Consider the following 25,577-nt stretch of genomic DNA (forward strand, 5'->3'; position numbering starts at 1 on the left):
GCAGAGTTAGACAGTGAGAGAGAGAGAGAGAGAGAGAGACAGAGAGAAAGGTCTTCCTACCTTTCTCTGTCTCTCTCTGTCTCTTTCTCTCTATATAACTCTGTCAAATAAATTAAAAAAAAAAAAACATGTAGAAGGAAAGCTGTGTAGTAAAACTCTACAAGTGTATTTAGTACAAGTACACTATTTTAATTGTCAGCCCTGTCATTTGATAAATGGAAATTGTAAAACAGAATTTCCAGCTTCAACTGCCTGTAAGAAGTGTGTTTGTAGCTTGAGCAAAGAAACAGTAATTTTGCTTATAGCCCTAATTTAATGGATGAGAGTATTTATTATGGCCTGGAGTCATATCCTATTAGTGTATTGTTGAAATGACCTCCAATTAGCTTGCAGGATGGCTCCCAATGTTAGGAAACACTTTTAAAGACTTTACCACAGGGCTACTATTTCAGCTTTTGAGCATACCTGTAATTAGGAAACAGAAAAAAAGCAATTTGTTGGTCAGTCCTGGTTTAATCTTAGAAGCTAGCTGTGGTCAGATTGACTTAGTTGATCACACCTAAGCAAATAGCAGTTAATAAGCTAAAGCCCTAGTGAGCCTAACTGATCTGGACTGTGGAAACCCTACAGCTTCTGGGAAGGAAAAGTTGGCCAATTGGACATTGGTTGCCCACAGTGCATCCTGATGGTTTTTATTTGTCTGATGTGAGCTTCACGTTTTTCTGTTTTTTATTATTAATTTTTTGAAGATTTATTTATTTTTTATTTGAAAGGCAGAATTATGGAGTGACAGAGGCAGAGAGAGAGAGAGAGAGAAAGAGAGAGAGAGAGAGGTCTTCTATCTGCTGGTTCACTGCCCAAATGGCCCCAACAGCCACAGCTGTGCTGATCCGAAGTCAGGAGCCAGGAGCTTCTTCTAGGTCTCCCACATGGATGCAGGGGCTCAACTATCTGAACCATCTTACACTGCTTTTTCAGGCCATAGCAGAGAGCTGGATCTAAGTGGAACAGCAGGGACTCAAACCAGTGCCCATAGAGGATGTCAGCACTGCAGGTGGCAGCTTTACCCACTGTGCTACAGCCTGGGCCCCTTTTTTTAAAAAAAAAAATTTTTTTTTTTAAAGATTTATTCATTTATTTGAAAGGCAGAGTTACGAGGTAGAGAGGAGGAGAGACCGAAAGAGAGGTCTTCCATCCGTTGGTTCACTTCTCAAATGTCCACACTGGCCAGAGTTGGGCCGATTTGAAGCCAGGAACCAGGAGCTTCTTCTGGGTCTCTCTTGTGGGTGCAGGGGCCCAAGCATTTGGGCCATCTTCAGCTGCTTTCCCAGGCCTTTAGCAGAGAGGTGGGTCAGAAGTGACGTGGCCAGGACTTGAACCAGTGCCCATATGGGATGCCCAGTGCCACAGGCAGTGGCTTTACCCACTATGCCATGGTGCCAGCCCCCCAACTTTTAGGTCTTTAATGAAACATCTATTCATTTTAATTTTGTCGTTTCAGTTTTGCTCTTTGTTGAAGTATACAGTGTTGTTAATGATTCTTACTGCCCCCTGAAAATATTGGGAGGGCCAGCACCCTAAGCCTAATTACAAGAGGAGCAGCACCCAGGGCAAAGGGCACAGAGGGGACTCCAAGGGATGATCCTGAGCTGACCAAATGAGCACACTGACCCAACCCTATTATTAATTTTTTAAAATTATTTATTTATTTATTTGAAAAGCAGAGTGATTGAGACCAAGAGACAGAGGTCTTCAGTCTGCTGATTTACTCCCCAAATAGCTGCAACAGCCTGCACTGGGCCAGGCTGAAACCAGGAGCCTGGAATTCCATCTCGGTCTGCCAAATGCAGGAGCCCAAGCATTTGTGCTGTCTTCCACTGATTTCTTAGGTGCTTTAGTAGGGAACTAGACCAGAAGTGGATAAGCTGGGCCTCAAACTGGTGCCCATATGGGATTCTGCTGTTGCAGGCCATGGCTTAATCTGTTTTGCCACGACGCCGGCCCTGGGAAATAGCCTATTTTAAGGAGAAAACTGAAATTACAAATGAGTACTTGCAGTATTGGCAGAGAGAAAGAAAAAGGGACCTAATGTTTATTTATCATCTGTTAGCCCCAGGCCCTATTCCAGATGATACACATAGGTATGTATTACATCATTTAGCCCTGTGAGTTTACTTTTCCCATTTTATTGATGAAGAAACTGAGGCTCGTAGAGATTAAGTTACTTGCCCAAATACTACTAACAGTAGAGTAGGGCGAGTTTTGGACTGCTTCATTCCAAAGCCCCAGTTCTTTCTTTGCCACTCCATTTACCTTCCTGGATAAGGAAAAGGACTTCCCTAAGATGAAAATGGGTTGCCTTTAAAAAATTAATTACAAATTAGTAGTCTGAAATTATTTTTCCGCAGAGACAATGTTATCAAGGTGGTTACATGCCTGAGTCTATCTCGAAAATGTACAATGTAGTTGAACTTCTGCACATTTGTGAACTAAAATTATTTTAAAAAATGTGTTTGAAATTCTAGCGGTCGGCACCGCGGCTCAATAGGCGAATCCTCCGCCTGCAGCGCCGCACACCAGGTTCTAGTCCTGGTTGGGCCACTGGATTCTGTCCCGGTTGCCCCTCTTCCAGTCCAGCTCTCTGCTCTGGCCTGGGAGTGCAGTGGAGGATGGCCCAAGTCCTTGGGCCCTGCACCCGCATGGGAGACCAGGAGAAGCACCTGGCTCCTGGCTTCGGATCAGCGCAGTTGTGCCGGCCGCAGCGCGCTGGCCGCGGCGGCCATTGGAGGGTGAACCAGTGGTAAAGGAAGACCTTTCTCTTTCTCTCTCTCTCACTGTCTACTCTGCCTGTCAAAAATAAATAAATAAATAAAAGAAATTCTAGCTATAACAGTAGAAAAAACCGGGATGGGTGAGATGGGTGTTTGGTGAAGCTGTTTAAGACACTGCTTGGGACACGTGGGACACCAGTATCCCTTATCACAGTGAAAAATTTGGATTATACTGTCAAGTTCTTCATACTACAGTTCTCAATCTGTGACCTGGAGGAAGCATATCTTGTGTGTGTTTGAGGGAGTTGAGGACAAAGTGGATGGTGGGAAGAAGGTCCCTGTACTGATAGCCTGTTTTATTGTTAATTTGGGAGATAAAGTGTAAGTAGTTACAGTGTCTGTCAAAGAATCTTGAGGGAGAGAATGTAGAATTTGCGCTTTGGAAGCCTCTTTATGAAATGTTCATAAACAGGGATCTGGTGAGCAAGGCGGTTCTGCTAACACCGATCTAACCTCGGTGAATCCCTCAGTCTCATGTTAGGGGAGAAAACAGCTGCTGCCAGGGCAACTTTCTTTTAAAGATTTATTTATTTATTTGAAAGGCAGAGTTACAGAGGCAGAGAGAGAGAGAGAGGTCTTCCATCCCCTGGTTCTCTCCCCAGATAGCTACAACAGCGGGAGCTGAGCCACTTCAAAGCCAGGAGCCAAGAGCTTCTTCCTCTGACTCTCCCACATGGGTGCAGGGGCCCAAGGACTTGGGCCATCTTCCACTGCTTTCCCAGGCCACAGCAGAGAGCTGGATTGGAAGTGGAGCAGCAAGGACTTGAATGGGATGCCGGTGTTGCAGGCGGTGGCTTTACCTACTATGCCGCAGCGCCTACCCGAGGGCAACTTTATCTCTGAGGACACTATGTAACTATGGCTGAGGTTGCTTCACATTAGAACTTGTCACTGATGTGGATCATCTGTTGTTTAATCCATGTGATTTTGTTCTCACTGATGTTTATTTCACTTTTTGGTAGTTGGTCAAAATTTAAATCTTGAGCACTTAAGATGTATACTAATTTGAAAGGCAGAGTGGTGGAGAGGGTGAGAGAGATACTCTATTCTCTGGTTCACTCCCTCAAAAAGATGCAACAGATGGTGCTGGGCCAGGCTGAAGTCAGGAGCCAGGAACTCCATTCCGGTTTCCCATGAGTGTGGCAGGAACTTGAGGACTTAGTCATCATCTGCTGCTCCCAGAGACATTAGTTAGGGAAATGAGTTATGGAGAAGCTAGAACTTGAACGTGCACTCTGATATGGGATGCGGGCATTCCAAATGGAGGCTTAACCTAGTGTGTCACATTGCTAGCCATGGTAGTCTCTTATTACTTTACACAAACTTAGGACATAGAACATAGGTAATATATTTTAGAATGTAGCCTTTTTTTTTTTCCTTTCTGTTTATGAAGCAAATCATGCTTAATTTTTGGAAAATTTAGGAAGTGAAAAAATGTTTAGAAGAAAATAAAAGTGATCTGAGATTCTACCTCTTCTGATATGTCTCCTTTTAGTCATTTTTGTTCAGCGGGGATGTATGTATTAAGGGAAAGAAGATGTTTCGTCATTAGTGAAATAACTGAAGTTAGATAAAATTTCACCTAATATTTGTGACATCAGGGAATTTGCCTAATGCATTGTGCTAATTAAGAATGAATCTTGTTTGTTAAATCAAGTGGCTCCAACTCAAATCCTGGAAGGGGCCACATTGGTAAAGAGTGTATCAGGCCAGGTATAGGACACTGGGAGAATGGTGGGGACTGTGGTAAACTGATAAAGAAAGGTCCTGGCTGGAGAAGCTTATTGTTATCCTGGGGAAATAGACTCTGGTGTTATAAGATCTTCCTAATTTTTGAGAAAATCTGAGATCTTGATGTCTTTATCTTTTTTAAAAAATATTTATTTATTGTGAAAGTCAGAGTTACAAAGAAAGAGGAAGAGACAGAGAGAATGAGATCTTCATCTGCTGGTTCACTCCCCAGATGGCTACAACAGCTAGGGCTGGGCCAGGCTGAAGCCAAGAGCCAGGAGCTTCTCCTGGGTCTCCCACATGGATGCAGGGGCTCTAGCACTTGAGCCATTTTCTGCTGCTTTCTCAGGCTGTTAGCAGGGAGTTGAATTGGAAGCAGAGCAGCCAAGATATAAACCAGTGCCATCTGGGATGCCGGCATCACTGTCAGCAGCTTTACCTACTATGCCACAATGCTGGCCCCAATTTTTTTTTTTTTTCCCTTTAAAGATTGATTTGTTTGAATGCAGAGTGATAGAGAGGAAGAGACAGGAAGAGAGAGAGAGAGAAAGAGAGAGAGGAAAAAATCTTCCATCTACTAGTTTACTCCCCCAGTGGCCACAACAGGCCAAAACCAGGATCCAAGAACTCCATCTGGGTCTCCCATGTGGGTGACAGAAGCACAGAGTAGCCCAAACTCAATGCATTTCCCTATGGTGACATCTCAAGGAGCAACTTAACCCACTGTACCGCAAATGTCCACCTTTGATTTCTTGTTAATGTGAAATTTCCCATTTAAAAACATGTTATGTTGACCAAATGAAATAGATGTGTTGTATTTGACATATACATGGCCATTTTGTCACTCTGCACATAAGCACTTCTCAGTCTTCCTCATAGCTGTCACAAGAAGAACATTTGTATTAAAATGTTTAGTGAAGGAATGGATAAGGAGTTTCTAAGAGTGGCTTCAGGAACCTTTTGCTGTATATAGACACAGTGCTTAGTATAGAAATGATAAACTCAGGTGCAGGGGGCAGGTGATGACATAAATAAATGGGTATCATGTTAAAATTGTGAGTGGTATAGACATTATATTCCTCTTATGGGATGCTTGAATTCCAGTAGTTTTGTTTTGTTTTTCCTTTCTGGAATATGGGTCCAGTGTATCCAGATCTGCTATTTCAAGATATGTCAGAAAATAGGATCCTTGAGAAATTTCTTGATTTTTTTATTAAACTTTTTAAAAAAAAGATTTATTTTATTTATTTGAAAGAATTACAGAGAGAGGTTGAGACAAAGAGAAAGAGAGAGGTCTTCCATCCACTGTTTCACTCCCCAAGTGGCCACAACAGCTGGAGCTGAGCCAACCAGAAGCCAGAAGCCAGGAGCTTCTTCCAGATCTCCCATGTAGGTGCAGGAGCCCAAGGACTTGGCATCTTCTGCTGCTTTCCCAGGCGCATTAGCAGGGAGCTGGATCGGAAGCAGAGCAGCTGAGACTTGAACAGGTGCCCATATGGGATGCTGGCACTGCAGGCCAGGGCTTTAACCCACTATGCCACAGTGCTAGCCCAAAATTTCTTGATTTCTAAGAACAATCTGTGCATTGAACAAAAGCCACTGTAGTCTCAAATTCTTCACTAAGGTCACTGATTTGCAACTCCTGGCCTAGATCACTTTTTCCTATGTCCTACAAGTGCTAGTTGGATGACAGGTTAAAAGGTGTTGTTAAGAAGTGAAGAATTCTTGGTCAAGTGAATTTGGAAAATGGTGAATTAAAACTGAACACGTTTCCTATGTGAAAGTGATCTTAGATTGCAAATATGGTGAGAATATGGAAAAACTAGAACCTTCATGTGTTGCTGGTGAGAATGTTAAATGATGCAACTTGTTTGGAAAATAGTCTGGCAGCAACTGAAATGGTTAAACATGGAGTGATCCAGCAATTTAAAACCCAGCTGTATAACCCAGAGAAATGAAAATGTATGTCCATGCAACACTTTATATGCTGACATTCATAGTAGTATGTTCATAACAGTCAAAAAGCACAAAAAATCTGGATGTCCATCAACTGATGAATGGATTAACAAATTGTGGTATAGCATACAATGAAATATTATTTGGCAATAAACGGAAATGAAGTAGTGAAACATGAGAGGCCAGTCTCTAAAGATCACATTTTGGGGTTGAGTGGTGCAGCATGTTAAGTTGCTGGTTGAGATGCCAGCACCCCATGTCTGAGTACTTGGGTTCGAGTCCTGGCTCTGCTCTCCATTCCAGCTTCCTGCTTTTGTGTGCCCTGGGAGGCAGCAGGTGATGGCTGAAGTGGTTGGGTCCCTGCCATCTACCTGAGAGACCCAGATTGTGTTCTAGACTTCTGCCTTTGTACTAGTCCAGCCTTGGCTGTGAAGGGGAGTGAACCAGTGGATAGGGGATGTTTGTCTGTCTCTCTTCTTTTCAAACAAAAAATTTTTAAAAAGGTCACATATGTAATTCCATATATATCGGAAATCCAAAATAGGCAAATCTTTGGAGAGAGCAAGTGGTTTTGTGGTTGTCTAAGGCTGAGTTATGGTGTGGCAGAGAGAGGGCCAATTGGAGGTGGTGGTGACTGTTCATGGTTACTGGGTTTCTCTTTGGAGTTATGCAAATGTTAAAAAAATTGGTTGTGGTGATAATCGCACAACTCTGTGAATATACTGGAAACCATTATTACCCTCTTTCTGGCAGTTGACTACGTTGACAGTTCTTGAAACTCCTTATTCATTTGACAGTTGTACCATTGCTCCTGCCCTCATCTCAAATTTCCTTCTCAGCTCTTTTTTTCTTTTTTTTTTCTTCTCTCTTTTTTTAAGATTTAGTCATCTATTTGAAAGGCAGAGGCAGTGAGAGAGAGGGGGGGAGAGAGGAATTCCATCCACTTGTTCAGTCCTCAAATGGCCACAAAGGACAGAGCTGTGCCAATCCAGAGCCAGGAGCCAGGTGCTGCTTCCGGATCGAAGGACTTGGGTCATCTTCCATTGCTTTCCCAGGCCATAGCAGAGAGCCAGATTGAAAGAGGAGCAGCTGGGACTCGAACCGGCACCCATATGCTATGCTGGCACTGCAGGCAGCGGCTTTACCTGCTATGCATCAGCACTGGCCCCTCTCTGCTCTTTTCACCACTTGCTTATCTGTTGTTGGGTATTGATTTCATTCATTGTTCTTGGCTTTTAGAACTACCTGATTGCTTCTTCCCTGCATTCTATTTCTCCAGCCCAGGTGAATGTGCTGAAGACCCATCTACACACAATTGCTTATTGGATATCCGTAGCTGAACATCCCAGTATTCATAGTTTCTCTCTTAGATCTGACTTTCTTCCTGTTACCTACTGACCAAGTCACTTGAACCAGAAACCTTGATGTCATCCTAGATTTCTGTCTGACTTGCTACATGGAATGATGTCCTATAGATGCATCTCTTGCATCTGCCTTCTTAACTCTATCTGCAGTGCTGTTGCTTTAGTTGATTTTTAGTTTATCTTTCACTAAGATCTGCTTGTCTTTCTAGTATTCTTCACCTTGGTCCATTCTTGCTGTTGAATTTTTCTGTTTAAAATGCAAACCTATCAATGTCCTTTGTTTAGAATCATTAAATAATTTACAAATTGCTTAGAGGATCAAGTCTAAGTCTATTGCACTGTGTCCAAGGCCCTCCGTAATGCAACCCTTTTCTGCTTCTGCAAGTTCCTATCTGTTCTCCCCAAGCCTGTATTCTAGCCATGTGTATATATATGCTCCCTGTATTATCTTTGCTTTCACATACACTGATCCACCAACTAGAAGACCCTCTCTCTCTTAAAAAAAAAAAAAAAAAAATCCTGAATTCCTTTATACCTAGAAAATTCTTGTTTCACTTTCCCAGAAATTGTCTCTGTGTAACTTGTTGTACCTCACTGAAACTTGGGATGTGACTATCAGAGCATGCATTAAACTGCAATACCATGATTTGTTTAAGCATTTGTTTTGTCTATGAAGGCTGAGGACTGAGTCTCACTTGTGTATTTGTATCACACAATAATGTACACAGTGCCTACCACCGAGGAAGTTTTCACTAACTGCTTGAGTAAATGAATGAGTTGGAAATCAGAGTAGCTTAAAAAGGTCTAGGTTTGCTCACACCGTTCTCTGGCCATTTGTGAGTTATGTATGAATACATGGGATGTCGGTGAGGGAATGGATGGATCTCAAGTCCATCCTCAGTATAGGGAAAAAATCAGAAACTTTGCTGATGGTGGGTCACATCGTTATGATCCTTGTTGGCCTTGGACACAGCTGCCCATCAGAATGTCTGTTCAGTATAGTGGAGTGATTAGGCTAACAGTTATGCCATAAAACATTGATTTGAGCCTAAATAAGTATAGGTAGATGGGTGCACATTCCCATGTGTGGTCACAATTGCTCCCATAGGTTGGTGTACTTACTATAAAGGCTTACATTTTTATCACATTTAGCCTTTTGTCTAAATACATTAAGAAATTTCTCTGCCCTCTTTTAGTGTAATGCCCTATAGTTAACTATCATTTATACTGTACAAATCGTTACACAAGTCCTTCCTGCTGTGTTTTGTCTGACTTTTTTTTAAACTTAGTCTAGCTAAAGAAGACATCTATATTAACATATTTTTTAGTCTAGGTAGTGACTTGAACCAGCCAAGCCTTTTCTTTTGTTTCTGGACAGAGACCAAATCTCTCTGCATTGCTGAACATAATTGAGTAGATTGTGGTGAAAGGAGTAATAATAACAGCAGCAGAAGACAAAAGCCTTCTTACATAGAATTTTGAACTAAAGTCACATATTGAACAAAAGATATTTAAATTAGTTGTAGAACAAAATAAGAGCTCTTCAAAAGAAACAGCTTCCTGCCAAGTTCCCTGAAAATGCCCCCAGGCCTCTTACTCATTCACAACCATTATTTCAGTTTATCCTTCTGTGTCTAAGGATGTTTTATTTCTTATCTCATTCTCTTCCTACCACCTAGTAGACACATAGTTGGCACTTACTGTCTGTTTTTGAATTGAATGGAATCAGGACTCAAGAGTTAAAAGCTATTCTCTGGTGAAGAAAATTAAAGAGAAATAATTTTAGCAGTGAATAGAAACCAACAAATCTCAGTTTCTCTCAGCATGGAGGCGGTTTTGGAAATGATAAAATGTTTGCACTATAAAGTTAGTTAAGTACTGATTTTGAAAACCTGCTTAGAACTTATAACCACAACTAATTTGTTATCTTTCCTTATTTTTTTTAAACTATGTAACTTATAGATCTTTTTTCAGAGGGAATAAGATTTATTTCAAGGGCCAGAGCTGTGGCCCAGCAGGTGCCTGCTGTGCTGGCACCCCATATGAGCTCCAGTTCGACTCTTGGCTGCTCTGCTTCCAATCTAGCTCCCTGCTAATGTGCCTGGGGAAGCAATGGTGGATGGCCCAAGTCCTTAGGGCCCTGCCACCCAAATGGGAGACTCAGACACTCCTGGCTCCTGGCTTCAGCCTGTCCCAGACCAGACCATTGCAGCCTTTTGGGGAGTGAACCAGTAGATAGAAGATCTCTCTCCTTCTCTCTCTCTCTGTAACTCTGCCTTTCAAATAAATAAAATCTTTTTAAAGAATTTATGTTAGGGGCCAGCGCTGTGGCACAGTAGGTTACCCTCCAACTGTATCCCATTTGGGTGCTGGTTTGAGTCCTGGCTGCTCCACTTCCAATCCGGCTCCCTGCTAATAGGCCTGGGAAAGCAGTGGAAAATGGCCCAAGTACTTGGGCCTCTGCACCCACATGGGAGACCCAGAAGAAGCTTCTGGTTCCTGGCTTCTGATTGGCCCAGCTCTGGCTGTTGTGGCCATTTGGGGAGCGAACCAGTGGAAAACCTCCATCTCTCTCTCTCTCTCTCTAACTCTGCTTCTCAAATAAATAAATCTTTTAAAAAATTTATTTTAAAAAATTCAGGCATCAACCTTAGTTGGATGTTATAATCACTATATATATATATACATATATGTATATACATATGTATATATAAACAGGATGTGGGAGATTTTAAATATTGTGTTCATTAATCATTTTATACATTGTATTATTCCAAAAAGAGTTTGAAAGTAGTAAATGAGGACCTAAGATAGGAAAAGATAAATTTAAATGTATAGTTCCTTTATCAGAAAGCTAAAAGGGAGTTTGGTCAACCTATAGTAGATAATTAAGGAAGTACCTAGAGAGATCACATAGTGGTGGAAAAAATATTTGAATAATCAGATGAGTTATTTGAAGTCCATAGCCATCTACTAGTGGAGCTAGACAACAAGTCACCAAATTCTAACACATGTGCCATTAACATGTGTGTGATAAAAAACATTTGGTTTAACAAGCCAAGTGTTATTGATGACCTGGTGTTGCACTGGTTTGAAGCATGCCGGTTAAGATGGCTACTGTTGGGCCTGGTGCTGTGGCATAGTAGGTTAAGCATCCTCCTGTGGTACTGGCATCATATATGGGCACCAGTTCAAGTCCTAGCTGCTCCACTTCCCATCTACCTCCCTGCTGATGGCCTGGGAATGCAGTAGAAAATGGCTCAAGTGCTTGGGCCCCTGCACCCGTGTTGGAGACCCAGAAGAAGCTCCTGACTCTAGGTTCCTGGCTTCGGATTGGCTCAGCTCTGGCCATTGCAGCCATTTGGGGGAGTGAAGCAGCGGTTGGAAGAACCTGTAACTATGCTTTCAAGTAAATAAATAAATCTTTTAAAAAAAGAAGAAGAAGAAGAAGAAGATTGCTACTGTTGTGTTTATTTACAGGTTGTAGCCTCTGTTGAGGATCACATAGCTTCTCATACTAAGCTGAGCTCCACTACCACTAATGCTTTTCCACAAGCCAAGAAGATTTTTGCTAGTTAGTATCAAGGAACATTTTGTGAATTAATCTCTCTCTTAATTGTTCTGCTTCTATTTGAAAAAGATGAGGGCTGCGGAAATTTTGTTTTGATGATGTGAGGAGACAGGAGGAAAATGCATTTCCTGTCACCTTGGTTAAGGACTGGAAGCTTTGTGGTTTTCCTAGATAGGCTTTGACACAAGAAAGGCGATGCTGTTTTTGTTCTTTGTACATCTTTAGAAATTGGCGTCTTTGGAAGTTCCTGACATGATACTTCATTGATAGAGCACTGAACTGGAAAGATCGAGAACAGAGGATGACAACCTCTGGGTCAGGATAACGTACTCTTTGTCTTCTTTTAGCATACACAGTCTTTGCCAGGCTGGCTGAACTTTCCTTGCTAGCCTCATTTCCTTTGCCAAAGTCACACCAGCCTGACTTTCTTGTCCAGTGAACCATGTGCTTATACACAACTGACTGTGCCTTTGCTCATCCTCTTCTTTCTGATTGGTCCATTCAATCCTTCTCTTCTCTGCCTGGCAACTTCTATTGTTCCAGGCCTCCATCCTTTCTTCTGTGAAGAGACCACATTACAAAGGCTTAAACGGAGGTTGATCCAGTAACTGTGTGAAGAATGAGTTGCAAAGGAGAGTCTGGAGGCAGGATGACTAGTGTTAGGAGGTAATGAAGGTTGGGTGGATCTGAGTTGTCCAATATGGTGGCCACTAACCATATGTCTAAATTAAAATGGAGCAAAGTAAAAATTCAGTTTTCGGTTGTACTAGCCACATTTCAAGTGCTTAATAACTACGTGCAGCTAGCAGTTACTGTATTGGGCAGTCTAGATGAAATGAAACATTTCCATTATGACAGGAAGTTCTGCCACACAGCACTTCCAAAAATCAAGTCCCTAAGTAAAAATGGCATTCATCCTATAGTCATGCTGTATGTGTTGTTCCTTAACTGAGCCATTCATTGGACCTAACCTGATTGTAGCTGAGTGTATTGAGAATAGCATACTCACTGCAAGTGTGGATGCAATTTCGAATAACAATCAGGTTTAATGTCTGTCACTTAAGTGCTTAAAAATAACTTTTAAAGATGCTTATTTTGATTTCATTTGAAAGGTGGAAAGAGAGACAGACACTCCCCTAAATGCATGCAATAGTTGGGGCTGAGTCAGGCTGAAGCCAGCAGCATTGGAACCCAGTGCTGGACTCCTGCATGGGTAACAAGGACTCGAGTGCTTGAGCCTTCATCTGCTGCTTCCTAGGAAGTGTATTAACAGGAAGCTGCACTAGCAGCTGAGGAGCTGCAGCTTGAACCTGGCAGTCCAGGATGGGATGTCTCAACTGCTGCATCAAATGCCTGCTCTCAAAATAACTTTTGAATAAGCAACTCTCAGATGTTTTTATTATTTAGATATGTTTCCCCACCTATTTCTGCCCTTAAAAGGCTTAATTAAATACATTTATTTTTAATAATTACCTCTGCTGGGGCCATAAAATTTGCTGTTTGCAAACTGTTTTAATGGTTTTGCCTTGTATAGTCCTGACCTTTTGAGGATATACCCTTGCTTCATAACAGCCTTCTATCATTGCTGCCTTTGAAAAAATTTCATTTAATTGACTGAGAAGTTGTTTTTTTACATTTCTTTACTTCAGCCTACTCGTCATCTCCACCCCGCCTACTATGAGTAAGCCCTAATAATAGTTCTCCAAAAGTTAACATGATTTTGGTTTTTTCTCCATTTCAATTTTCACATCTTGTTTTTTTCTTTTTCCTCAAGATATATTTGGAAGTCAGAGTTACAGAGAGAGAAAGATCTTCCATTCTCTGTTTCACTCCCCAGATGGCTGCAACAGCTAGGGCTGGGCCAGCCCAAAGCCAAGAGCTTCATCAGGATCTCTCTCCAATGTGGGTACAGGAGTCCAAGCACTTGGGCCATCTTCTGCTGCTTCTCAGGCACATTAGCAGGGAGCTGGAAAAGAGGTGGAACAGCCAGGACTCAAACCAGCATATCTATGTGGGTTGCTGGATCTGCAGGCCTGAGCTTAACCCACTGTGCCACAGTGCTGGCCCCCTCACATCTTGTTTTAAGTCACTACCATCTTTCCCCTGGCTGACAGAAGTAGCATCCTAATCACTCTGTTTCCCAGTTAATCCCCAAAGATTACTTCCCCACATAATAAGTAAAATGAACTTTTAAAAGGAAAATCAGATACTGTCAATCTTGTTTACAATTTTTGCTTCCTATTGTGCTTAGAAAGTATTCCAGATGCCTCAGCCTGTCCTAAAAGGCTGCTTTTGAACTGGCCTTCGTCTTCTTAGCTACACTCATCAGCACACCGTGAATCACTCTTTGCCTCCTTCAGGTTCCTTTAATAAACCCTGTCTTTCCTGCCTTTTTCTTGCTACTCTCTCTGGATTACTCTTTACCAGTTTTTTTTTCATCCCAAGATCTATTTATTTGAAAAGTAGGAGACACAGAGAGAGAGAGATTTTTCTTCTGCTGTTTCACTCCTTAAATGGCTGCAATAGCTGAGTCAAAAGCCAGGAGCCAGGGGCTCATCCAGGTCTCCTGAGCACTTGGGCCATCTTCCACTGCTTTCCCAGGTACATTAGCAGGGAGTTGGATCCCAAGTGGAGCAGCCAAGACACAAACCCATGCCCATATGAGATGTTAGCGTTGCAGGCAGTGGTTTAATCCCCTGTGATATGTCAGCCTCTTTACCAGTTCTTGCATGAATAGTTCCTTCTTAGCCTCAAAGTCTCAACTATAGTGTTACTTCTTCAAAGGAGATTTCATTCTCCACTCCACAATAGGCTCCTTCTGCTTCCACTGTGTTCCCTTTTAGTATCATCCCTATCATTGTGTGGATTTCTTTTTTTCTTTGAAAGACACACACACACACACACAGAGAGAATCTTCCATTCTCTGGTTCAGTCCGAGCGCCTGCAATAGCCAGGGCTAGGCCAGGCTGAAACCAGGAGCCCAGAAGTCAATTGAGGTCTCGAGGTAGCAGGAACCCAAGTATGTGGACCTGAGGATCATTTGCTGCCTCTGAGGGTATGCATTAGGAGGAATCTGAAATCATAAGTGGACCTGGGACTCCAGGCCAGGCACTCTGATATGCGATGTGGGCATCCCAAGCAATGGCTTAGATGCTGTGCTAAACTTTGGCCCCATTATATGGAATTCTATTTTATATACTGTGTACTCTGTCTACCCTTGTAAGAATATAAGTTCCATGAGGGTGGGAAACAGCTTTATTTTTTGCTATATCATCTGTACCTAAAACAGTACCTGGCACATGTAGTTGTGTTCAGTAAGTGTTTAATAACACTGAAGATCTGACTGCTTCCTAAAGCATATAAAAGGAACTCCCCCTTTCTCTTCCTCCCTTCTTTGCTATTTTCTACTAGAGGTCTTCTGAAACTGCATAGAAAATGCATGCTATGGAAAAAACTGCATGGTTTCAAAGATTTCTTTTTTTTAAAAAATTTATTTTATTTATTTGAAAGACAGAGTTACAGAGTGAGGCAGAAACAGAGAGAGAGGTCTTCCATCCGCTGGTTCACTCCCCAGATGGCTGCAATTCCTGGAGCTGCGCTGATCTGAAGCCAGGAGCCTGGAGCTTGTTCCGGGTCTCCCACACGGGTGCAGGGGCCCAAGAACTTGGGCCATCCTCCACTGCTATCCCAGGCCGTAGCAGAGAGCTGAATCAGAAGAGGAGCAGGACACGAACCGGCGCCCATATATGCCAGTGCTTCAGGCCAGGGCTTTAACCCACTGTGCCACAGCGCCGGCCCCAGGATTTTTTTTGTTTTTAAGGATTTATTTTAGGGGCCAGTGCTGTGGCGTAGCAGGTAAAGCCTCCATCTGCAGTGCCAGCATCCCATATGAGTTCCAGTTTGAGACCTGGCTGCTCCACTTCTGATCCAGCTCTCTACTAATGGCCTGAGAAAACAGCAGAAGATGACCCAAGTGCTTGGGTCCCTGCATCTACGTGGGAGAACTGAAAGAGGCTCCTGGCTCCTGGCTTTGGATTGGCCAGCTCCGGCCATTTTGGCCATTTGAGGAGCGAACCAGCAGATGGAAGACCTCTCTGTAAAGATTTATTTAACTGAAATGCAGAGTTAGAGAGAGAGAGAGAGAAAGAGAGAGAGAGAGAGAGAGATCTTATCCCATGAATACTTCAAGTAGTGGCTTTACCCACTGTGCCACAACACCAGCCTTTTGACATTTTTTTGTACCAGAATAAACTTATCTTTTAATTCTATGAACTTTTTTTTAAAGTGATACTTTATTTCTTACATTTGAAAAGTAGAGAGAGGAAGAGAGAGAGGGAAGTCTCCCATTTGCTATTTCATTCCCCAAACACTTGCAACAGCTGGAGCTGGGCTAGGCTAAAGCCAGGAGTTTGGAACTCAGTCCAGGTCTGCCATGTGGGTGACAGAGACCCAAATACTTGAGCCATCACTTGCTGTCTCAGGGTACACATTAGAGAATGCTGGAATTGGTAGCAGAACTGGGATTTGACTCAGGCACTCAGATGTGGGGTGTCTTAAGCAGCATCCTAACTGCTGTGGCACATGCTTCTGTGAACCTGTTTGTTTGTTTGTTTTTTTAATATATTTATTTGTGACAGAGGGAGAAAGAGAGAGAGAGAGAGAGAAAGAGAGAGAGAGAGAGAGAGAGAGAGAGAGAGAGAGAGAGAAATTGGTAGATAGGTATGTCTTACATCCTCTAGTTTACTCTCCAAATAGCAGCAACAGCCAGGGCTGGCCCAGGCCAAAGCCAGGAACTCCATCCTGGTTTCCCATATGGGTGATGGGGACTCAAACACTTGGGCCCACTTATGCTGCCTTTGCAGGAGGATTAGTGGATCAGAAACAGAGCAACTGGGACTCAAACAGGCACTGTGATATGGGATTGCAGTATTGCAAGTGGCAACTTAACCCTCTTTGCCAGTGATACAGGAACCATCCCTGAACTTTTTGATGTACTCCCAAATATGAAAGGAGTCTCAGCATGTTTTAAATGTGAGTATCCTAGGCCCTTTACACCAGTGACTTTGTGGCTGAATTTCATCTTTCACTTCATGATATCATGGCCCACTGCTCTTTGAATGGTTGGTTTCAGTTGGGAAATATAGTGAACAATACATCTGGAAATATTCTGTCATGTTTTGATCTGAGAAACCCTAGAGAACCAGCTGCTGATTTGAAAGACTTTTCTTATAATACAGACAGTCTATTGTCTACAAAAGCACTGAGTGTTGCACAGTGGGTATCTGTGTTGCTTTTCCCGAGTTATTAACTTGAGAGAAAAAAAAAAAACTTGTATTCATTGACTTCTGTATGACTTTTTTCCTCTGAGAATAGTTTATTGTGTTATTTTCTTTAGCTTATTTACTGTACATTTATGATTTTTCTTAATAACTCCTTTAAAGATAATCCAAAAGTTTTTAAATGATTCAACAGTAGGATTGAGGTACTTTATATTCTAGGTTTAACAGTTTCACAGATTTCTGCATTAAAATGTGGCTTATAATTTAACACTCCTAGGTATCTTTTTATTGATAAAATGGTTGGCTTTCAGCATTCACTATTGTATTAAAGTTTTCTTCTTGTGCATGGATATGTAGCCTATCATCCAATATTGGAGTCCCTGAGTTTGCTTCTCATCTCTGGCCTGATTCTATCTTCCTGCTATTGTAGACCCTAGAAGGCAGTGGTGATAATTCAAGTAACTGGGTTGCTACCACCCATGTGGGAGACCTAGATTGAGTTCCCAGTGGCATAGTCCTGGCAGGTGTAGGCATTTGGGGAATGAATGAATCAACAGGCTCTTTTTTTTTTTTTTTCCTTCTTCTTCTTCTTCTTCTTCTTCTTATTTATTTGAAAGTCAGAGTTACACAGAGAGAGAAGGAGAGGGAGAGAGAGAGAGGTCTTCCATCCACTGGTTCACTCCCCAATTGGCTGAAATGGCCAGAGCTGTGCCAAGCTGAAGCCAGGAACCAGGAGTTTCTTCCGGGTCTCTCACGCAGGTACAGAGGCTCAAGGACTTTGCCCATCTTCTGCTGCTTTCCCAGGCCATAGCAGAGAGCTGGATTGGAAGTGGAACAGCTAGAACTTGAACCCGCGCCCACATGGGATGCCAGCACTGTACCTGCTATGCCACATTGCTGGCCCCCAGTCTCTCTTTGTTTTCCTCTCTTTCTGCCTTTAAAATTAAATAAATAAATTTTTAAAAAGATTTATTTATTTTACTTGAAAGTCAGAGTTACACAGAGAGAGAAGGAGAGGAGAGAGGGAGAGGTCTTCCATCTCCTGGTTCACTCCCCAGTTGGCCGCGACGGCTAGAGCTGCGCTGATCCAAAGCCAGGAGCAAGGAGCTTCTTCCTGGTCTCCCACATGGGTGCAGGGGCCCAAGGACTTGGGGCATCTTCTACTGCTTTCCCAGGCCATAGCAAGAGAGCTGGATTGGAAGTAGAGCAGCTGGGACTTGAACTGGCAACCATATGGGATGCTGGCACTGCTGGTGGTGGCTTTACCCACTATGCCACAAATGCCGGCCCCAAAATAAAAATTTTTAAAAAAGATTTGTTCTTCGAAAGTGTGTTATAATGCATGATTTAGTGACAGGAAATCCTAGTTCTTCAAACGAATTATTTGGAAGAAAGTGAGTGTGTGTTCTGTTTGTGACATAATCCATACATGTACACATGCATAATCTAGTTAGTGTTACTTAGTATTTTGATAATTTTAAAATGTTGACCATTATTATTTGGGAGATTTATGAAATGTGACAGATAATTATTTAAATTATTAGGTAGGAAATAATTGCACCTTTATAGTTCAGAGGAATACTTTATTTTTTAAACATTTATTTTTTTTGGCAGAATGACAGGAAGAAGGAGAGACAACTTACACAGAGAAATCTTCCATCTGCTGGTTCACTCTACAAATGGCCACAACAACAGTGGCTGGGCCAGGCCAAAGCCAAAATCAGAGTGTCACAAAGCCACATGGGTGTCAGGGACTTGATTACTTGGAACATATTCTGTTACCTTCCCACGTGCGTTAACAGGGAGCTGGATCAGAAGCAGAGCAGGTCAGACACAAACAGGTACTCCGGTATAGAATGCTGGCATTTCAGGCAGTAGTTAACCTCCTGTGCTGGAATGCCAGCCCCTAAACATTATTTTTTATATGATAAAAACCATATAGTCATCTTTCAAAAAATTTAAAAAGTAGCAAATGCAGATGCAACTTTAGAAAATTTCTCAAATGTTTATATAATTATCATTAGCTTATTGTTTTGTATTTTAGTGTTTTTGCTTTATACACATGGATTTTTTTTGTTTACTGTAATCATTATTTTTATTTATAGTCTTTCTTTGAAATGAAATATAAAGTCATGAGCATTTTCCCAATGTGCTGTTTCTTTACAACCATTTTTTCAATGGCCCAATAATGCTCAGTGTAAATATATAGATCTTTCTTGTAATTTTTTTTAAGATTTATTTATTTATTTGAAAGGCAGACCTACAGAGAGGCAGAGAGAGAGAGAGAGAGAGAGGTCTTCCATCCACTGGTTCATTCCCCATATGGCTGCAATGGAAGGAGCTGAGCCAATCCAAAGCCAGGAGTCAGGAGCTTCTTCCTAATCTCCCACACGGGTGCTCTTGGGCCATCTTCTACTGCTTTCCCAGGCCATAGCAGAGAGCTAGATCACAAGTGGAGTAGCTGGGACTTGAACTGGCACCCATATGGGATCCCAGCACTGCAGGGGTGGTTTTACCTGCCATGCTGTAGCGCTGGCCCCTTATATCTTAATTTACTTAAATTTTCCTCTTTGGTGGGTAAATTATTTAAAAAAGTGTTTTAGCTGTTATTAATAACATCATACAGAATACTTTTTGAATATTTTTGCTGTATTATATATGATTGCTTATAGGGTATATTCTCATATACTCCTAAGTATGACATTTTTTATGTCTCCTAACATGTACTAGCAAATGGTTTTCCAAACAGAATATGCCAGTTTATATTGCTACCCACAGGGTATAAAACTGTCTGTTCCCTGTTGCATTCAGCATTATATAATATTTCTTTTTATGTTGCTCTATAATTAGGGAAATATGTTGTTTTAGTTTTCAATTTTTTGATTACTAGTGAAGTTGCATATCTCTCTACTTTGTTTCTAGTGTTGGAATCATAATTGCTTCAAATATTTTCCCCAGTTTCAGTAACTTCCATTTTTTTCTGTATAGACATTTTTGTTTGCATAACTTGATTCATGAATTTCATGATACTCTTTAGAGATTTGGCAGTTGCACATATGTATTCTCCGTGATGAATTTCTCTCTTTTTTTTCTCAACTGTGCCCAATGGTGCCTTTATATTTGTTATTCTGGGAGTGGACAGGTGGCATAGCAGGTTAAGCTCTTGTCTGGGACTCCTGTATCCTATATTGGAGTGCCTGCTTGAGTCTTGACTACTCTGCTTCCTATCCAGCTTCGCACTAAGGTGTCTTGGGAAGGAGTGAATGATAGTTCAAGTACTTGGACAACTGCCACCCACATGGGGGTCCCCGATGGAGTTCCTAGTTCCTGGCTTCAGCCTGGTCCAGTTCTGGCTGTTATGGGCATTTGGGGATTGATTAGGGAGTGAACCTGCTTGGAAATTATCTCCCTCTTTCTCTCTCTTGCTCACTGTTTCTCTCTGTTGCTCTGCTTTTCAACTATGAAAAAAACTAAAGGAACATTTTTGAAAAATTAGTTATGTTGGAGAAGGAGTAATACAACATTATGTTTGTACTCCATATTGATACCCAAGTATGTTGTGGAAGCATATTATGGTAGTTATTATAACAATTTTTTAAAAAATCGAGAAATTTCCTTTGAATCTAGAAACCTCAGTAATAAATTATGTGTAATGGGGGCTGGTGCTGTGGCTTAGTGGGTTAAAGCCCTGGCCTGAAGCGCCGGCATCCCATATGGGCACTGGTTCTAGTCTCGGCTGCTCCTTCCCATCCAGCTCTCTGCTATGGCCTAGGAAAGCAGTAGAAGATGCCCCAAGTCCTTGGGCCTCTGCACCCATGTGGGAGACCCAGAAGAAGCTCCTGGCTTCAGTTGGCATAGCTATAGCCGTTGTGGCCATCTGAGGAGTGAGCCATCTGATGGAAGACCTCTCTCTCTGTCTCTACCTCTCTCTGTGACTCTTTCAAATAAATAAAATCTTTTTTAAAAATTGTGTAATGGTATGTTTTTTGTATATTCATAAGTAATGGTTTTTAAAAGTCTAAGAATTATATTTGAGTTATGAATCTTTTCTTCTTCTAGGTTGGAAAAGAGACTGTTCAAACCACTGAGGATCAGATTTTGAAGAGAGATATGCCACCAGCATTTATTAAGTGAGTAAAATATTCTCTAGCTAGGCAGAATAATTTTCTTTTTATGAAGAAAAGTAACTGGTTCTAGGAATAATTTTTTTTAATATAAAGCTCACATTGAATCTGGGAAACATCACACTTAGTGAAATAAGCTAGTCCCAAAGGGACAAATACAATATGTTCTCTATAATTTTTGACAACAGAGCACCTAAAAGGAAACCTGTATTAGTGAAATTGACACTATGAGAAGCAATGACTTGAATAGCCCTTGTCTTGACTGTTGAGAAACAATTTATCATATTATTTTATTTTTTAATTATTTTCTTTTTCTACTTAATACCATTGGTCGAGCTCTTTACTTAATGTAGAATTATTCGTAGGTGTATAAATCCAATTGAAAATAGATCCGAGTAGAAAATAAGAGTGAGAATAAGAGAGGGAGGAGCTGTACAGTTCATCACATGTTCCCACAGACTTACCTCTAAGGTAAAGCTAAAACTTGCCATGGGACTCCAAATCTCATTAAGCTGGGTGGTACTAATGCCATCTGAAAAGCTAAAGTGATCATTTAGATAGGATTAAATGTCAAAGGGGTCACATAAATAAGACCAAGTGTCTGGTAATAACAATAGATAGAATTAAAAAGGAGAGAATGTTCCAACATGGAAGCAGTCCACACAGCAGACTCATTGAATGACAAGCACTCTGACCTCAGTTTCAGCTCTTAAAGCATTCGGATTTGGCTGAAAAGCCCATGAGAGCATTTTAGGCATGGAAAGTCAAGACACTGGAAAAAATGATCTACATGAAGAATCTCTATGAGAGAGACCCCAGTGGAAAGAAGGGGCCATCAAAGAAGGATGTACTTTTCTCTGAAGGGAGAAGAGAACTTCCACTTTGCTTAAGGCCCTGTCTAAATACTGAGGGAGTTTGTGGAGTCAAAAGGCTTCCATAACCTTGGCAGCTCATGTCAAGAGCCTCAGGTGTTCACTGACATCATAAATAAGAGTGCCAATTGTTAAATCAACAACAGGAGTCAGTGTGCACTTGCCATGCAGGACCTCTGTCCTTAATGTGTTGTACTATGAGAATTAACTGTAAAACTTGTTTTCAAACAGTACTTCATACTTTGTGTGTCTGTGTGGGTGCAAATTGTGGAAATCTTCACTTAGTATAACGGTCATCTGTATATAAAGTTAGTTAATTAAAAATGAATCTTAATGAAGAATGGGATGGGAGAGGGAATAGGAGGTGGGACGGTACTGGGGAAAGCAAATTTGTATTAATTAAATAAAAGCCTTCCTAAAAATATATATAAAGCTCACATCTATAATTGAAATATCAACTTTTTGACTTTGAGAATTTTCCTACTGTTGATGTTAGTCACTGAAAGTAGGTATTTTTGACATACTGATTTTTAGTAAAACCCTGATTTATGACTGCATTCCAAAATGGGAACATTCTGACAGTAGCATGAGTGAATTTGAATTATATACTAAATGCCTTTGCTTGGCAATAAGGGAATAACAGTAAATATGAACTTTAATAAATCTGTTACACATTACAGTAACACTTTAAATTTAACTATATTTACCTATGTCTCAGTACTCCTACAAATAATTTGCAGATATTTTGTTCCATCTTATGTAAAACAAATAGAGATACTGATTAATTAAAGCTTCTTAAGTTCTTTTCCTTTCTTTTTTGTTTGAGAGGCAGACAGACAGAAGACACCCTCATCCATTGGTTCCTTCCCCAAATGCCCAAAACAACCAGGGCTGGTTCAGGCTGAAGCCATTCTGGAGCCAGAAGCCAGGGACTCCATCCAAGCTTTCCACATAGGTGGTGACTCCCAGCTACTGGTGCAATCACCTGCTGCCTCCCAGAATTTGCATTAGTAGGAAGCTGGAACCAGGAGTGGAGAAGGGACTTTAATCCAGGCACTCTGATAAGTGCTATGGTTTTCCCAACTGGATCTTAATTGCTATACCAAATGCCTTCCTTTCAGACTTTTTTTTTTTTTTTTTTAATTTGAGGGGCAAACAGAGATGGTATGAGAGAGACAGAGACAGAAACAGAAAGAGCTTTCATCTGTTGATTCGCTTCTCAAATGCCTGCAACTGCTGGGGCTGGGCCCAAAGTCAGGAGCTAGCAACCTAGTCCAGGTCTCCCACATGGGTGGCAGGGACCCAACTACTGGAGTCATTATCTGCTGCTTCTCAAGGTCTGTGTTAGCAGAAAGCTGGAATTGGGAGAGGAGCCAGGACTCGAACCCGGTCACTCCCTGTGAGATGTGGGTAACCCACCTGGCATCTTAGCCACCATGCCAAATGCCTGTCCCCCCTTTATGTTCTTATGTTGTGTTTGATTGGTGGTTTTGTTCTGAATGGCAGTCGAACCCTAAGTGAAGGTAAAAGCTGATGTACAGGATCAAAAAAAAGTAGAGAAATCAGTAAGATTAAGAAAACACTATTAAAAGGGCCAGGTATTTGTTGTAGAAAGTTAAGATATTGCTTTGGAATGCCCACATCCCATATAGGAGTACCTGGGTTCCAGTCCCAGCTCCATTCCTAATAACAGCTTCCTACTAACGTGTACCCTCACAGGCAGCAGGTAGCTCAAAAAGATGAATCTCTGACACTCAAATGGGAGACCTGGATTGAGTTCTTAACTCCTGGCTTTGGTCTGGCCCAGCCCTGGCTTTTGTGGGCATTTGGGGAGTCAATAAGTGGGCGATACATCACTGTATGTCTACTCTTTGTCTCTCTGCATTTCAAATAAATAAAAATAAATATATAAAAAAGTAAAAATAAAAAAATTTTAAAAAGAAATAAAAAGGGCCGGCGCCATGGCTCACTTGGTTAATCTTCCGCGCAGTGTGGCATCCCATATGGGTGGGCGCTGGGTTCTAGTCCCGGTTGCTCCTCTTCCAGTCCAGCTCTCTGCTGTGGTCTGGGAGGGCAGTGAAGGATGGCCCAAGTGCTTGGGCCCCTGCACTCTCGTGGGAGACCAGGAGGAAGCTCCTGGCTTCGGATCAGTGCAGTGCCAGCTGTTGCGGCCATTTGGGGAGTGAACCAACGGAAGGAAGACCTTTCTCGCTGTCTCTCTCTCTCACTGTCTAACTATCTGTCAAATAAATAAACAAAAAAAATTTAAAAAGAAAAAAAAAAGACTATTTGAAAAAGGGAAAGAGGGTCCCCCAGAGGATTCAAATAGGTACTTCAGAAAAGAGGAAAGCGAATAAACATCAAAATGTACTCTATCTTATTAGTCATCAGGGAAGTACAAGTTATTCCATCGTCAATCCCTAAATTGAGAAATCTGATAATATCAGTGGTTGAAATGGACATGGAGTAACTAGAATGCTCTTATCTTATTGTTGGGAATGTAAATTGATACAGCTGTTTTGAAAAAAAGAGTTTGGCATTAGTAAAGAAGACTGGTAACTCACGCCCAGGAACATTATCTAGAGGTGCTCAGCCACTTACACACTATGATCCATATACAAAAACCTTTGTATTGGCATTTTTCATGATGATTTCACTGTTCTGTCTATAGTAGAATGGATAGAAGCAATCATAGTGTCGTCGTAAATTGGAATATTAAGCAGTAATAAAAAAGAATATGAAATTTTCACTTAAAAATGATGACTTCTGTTTTACATTAATTTTACCTTAGTTTTAAAAAAGAGACCAGTGAATCTCAAAAATAATTGAAGGATGAGCAAAAGATAGAGAGGGAGCCAGTGTTGTGGTACAGTGTGTTGAGCTATCAGTTATAACACTCACAACCCATTTTGTAGTGCTGGTGTAAGTCCTGCCATCTTGGCTCCCAATCCATCTCTCTGCTAATGTGCCTGAGAAGGCAGCAGAAGATGGCTCAAGTACTTGGGCCTCTGCAACCCATGTGGGAGACCCAAATGGAATTCCTATCTTCTGCTTTGATTTGGCACAGAGGTGGCTGATGAAATCATTTGGGGGATGAACTAGAACATGAAAAATCTCTTTTTCACTCTGTCTCTCTTGCTTCCCCTCTCTCTGTAATTCTGAATCTCAAATAATAAAATTAAAAAAAAATTAATTAAGGCTGGCACCATGGCTCAATAGGCTAATCCTCCACCTGCGGCGCCGGCACCCCGGGTTCTAGTCCTGGTCGGGGCGCCGGATTCTGTCCTGGGTGCTCCTCTTTCAGTCCAGCTCTCTGCTGTGGCCTGGGAGTGCAGTGGAGGATGGCCCAGGTGCTTGGGCCCTGCACCCGCATGGGAGACCAGGAGAAGCACCTGGCTCCAGGCTTCGGATCAGCATGGTGAGCCGGCCACAGCGCGCTGGCTGCAGTGGCCATTGGGGGGTGAACCAACGGAAAAAGGAAGACCTTTGTCTCTGTCTCTCTCACTGTCTACTCTGCCTATCAAAAATAAAAAAATAATAATAAAATAAAATTAATTAAAAATAGTTCGTTTATGCAAATTTCAGAAGCATACAAGATAATCTGTTTTAAGGATGCCTATTTATGTGGTAACAAGGTAAAGATGGATAAGGGAATCATTATCACCAAAGTCAGGGACTTTATACTTAAGGAGAGCCAGGCATTGACTTCTAAAGTGGTAATAATAATATTCTATTTCTTGACGCAAGTATTGAGTTTCATGGTGGTTGTTTTATAATTGTTCATTGTATTATACAGTTTTTGTGAAGTTTTCTATATGTATGTTATACATCACGATTTTAAGTCAAGCT

The 25,577-nt window shown here is 41.6% G+C and overlaps 1 protein-coding gene across 2 annotated transcripts in view; it reads left to right on the forward strand.

Annotated features, from left to right (window-relative positions):
• The window catches only part of VCL (vinculin), a 130,450-nt gene that overhangs the window by 27,214 nt on the left and 77,659 nt on the right, over positions 1-25,577 (forward strand). For both annotated transcript variants that reach the window (XM_062214999.1, XM_062214998.1), the window contains exon 2: positions 20,792-20,862. In XM_062214999.1, the coding sequence (XP_062070983.1) occupies positions 20,792-20,862 (71 nt within the window). The remainder of the gene's footprint in view (positions 1-20,791; positions 20,863-25,577) is intronic.

The sequence above is a fragment of the Lepus europaeus genome, chromosome 17, assembly GCF_033115175.1.
Source record: "Lepus europaeus isolate LE1 chromosome 17, mLepTim1.pri, whole genome shotgun sequence".
Lineage (NCBI taxonomy): Eukaryota > Metazoa > Chordata > Mammalia > Lagomorpha > Leporidae > Lepus > Lepus europaeus.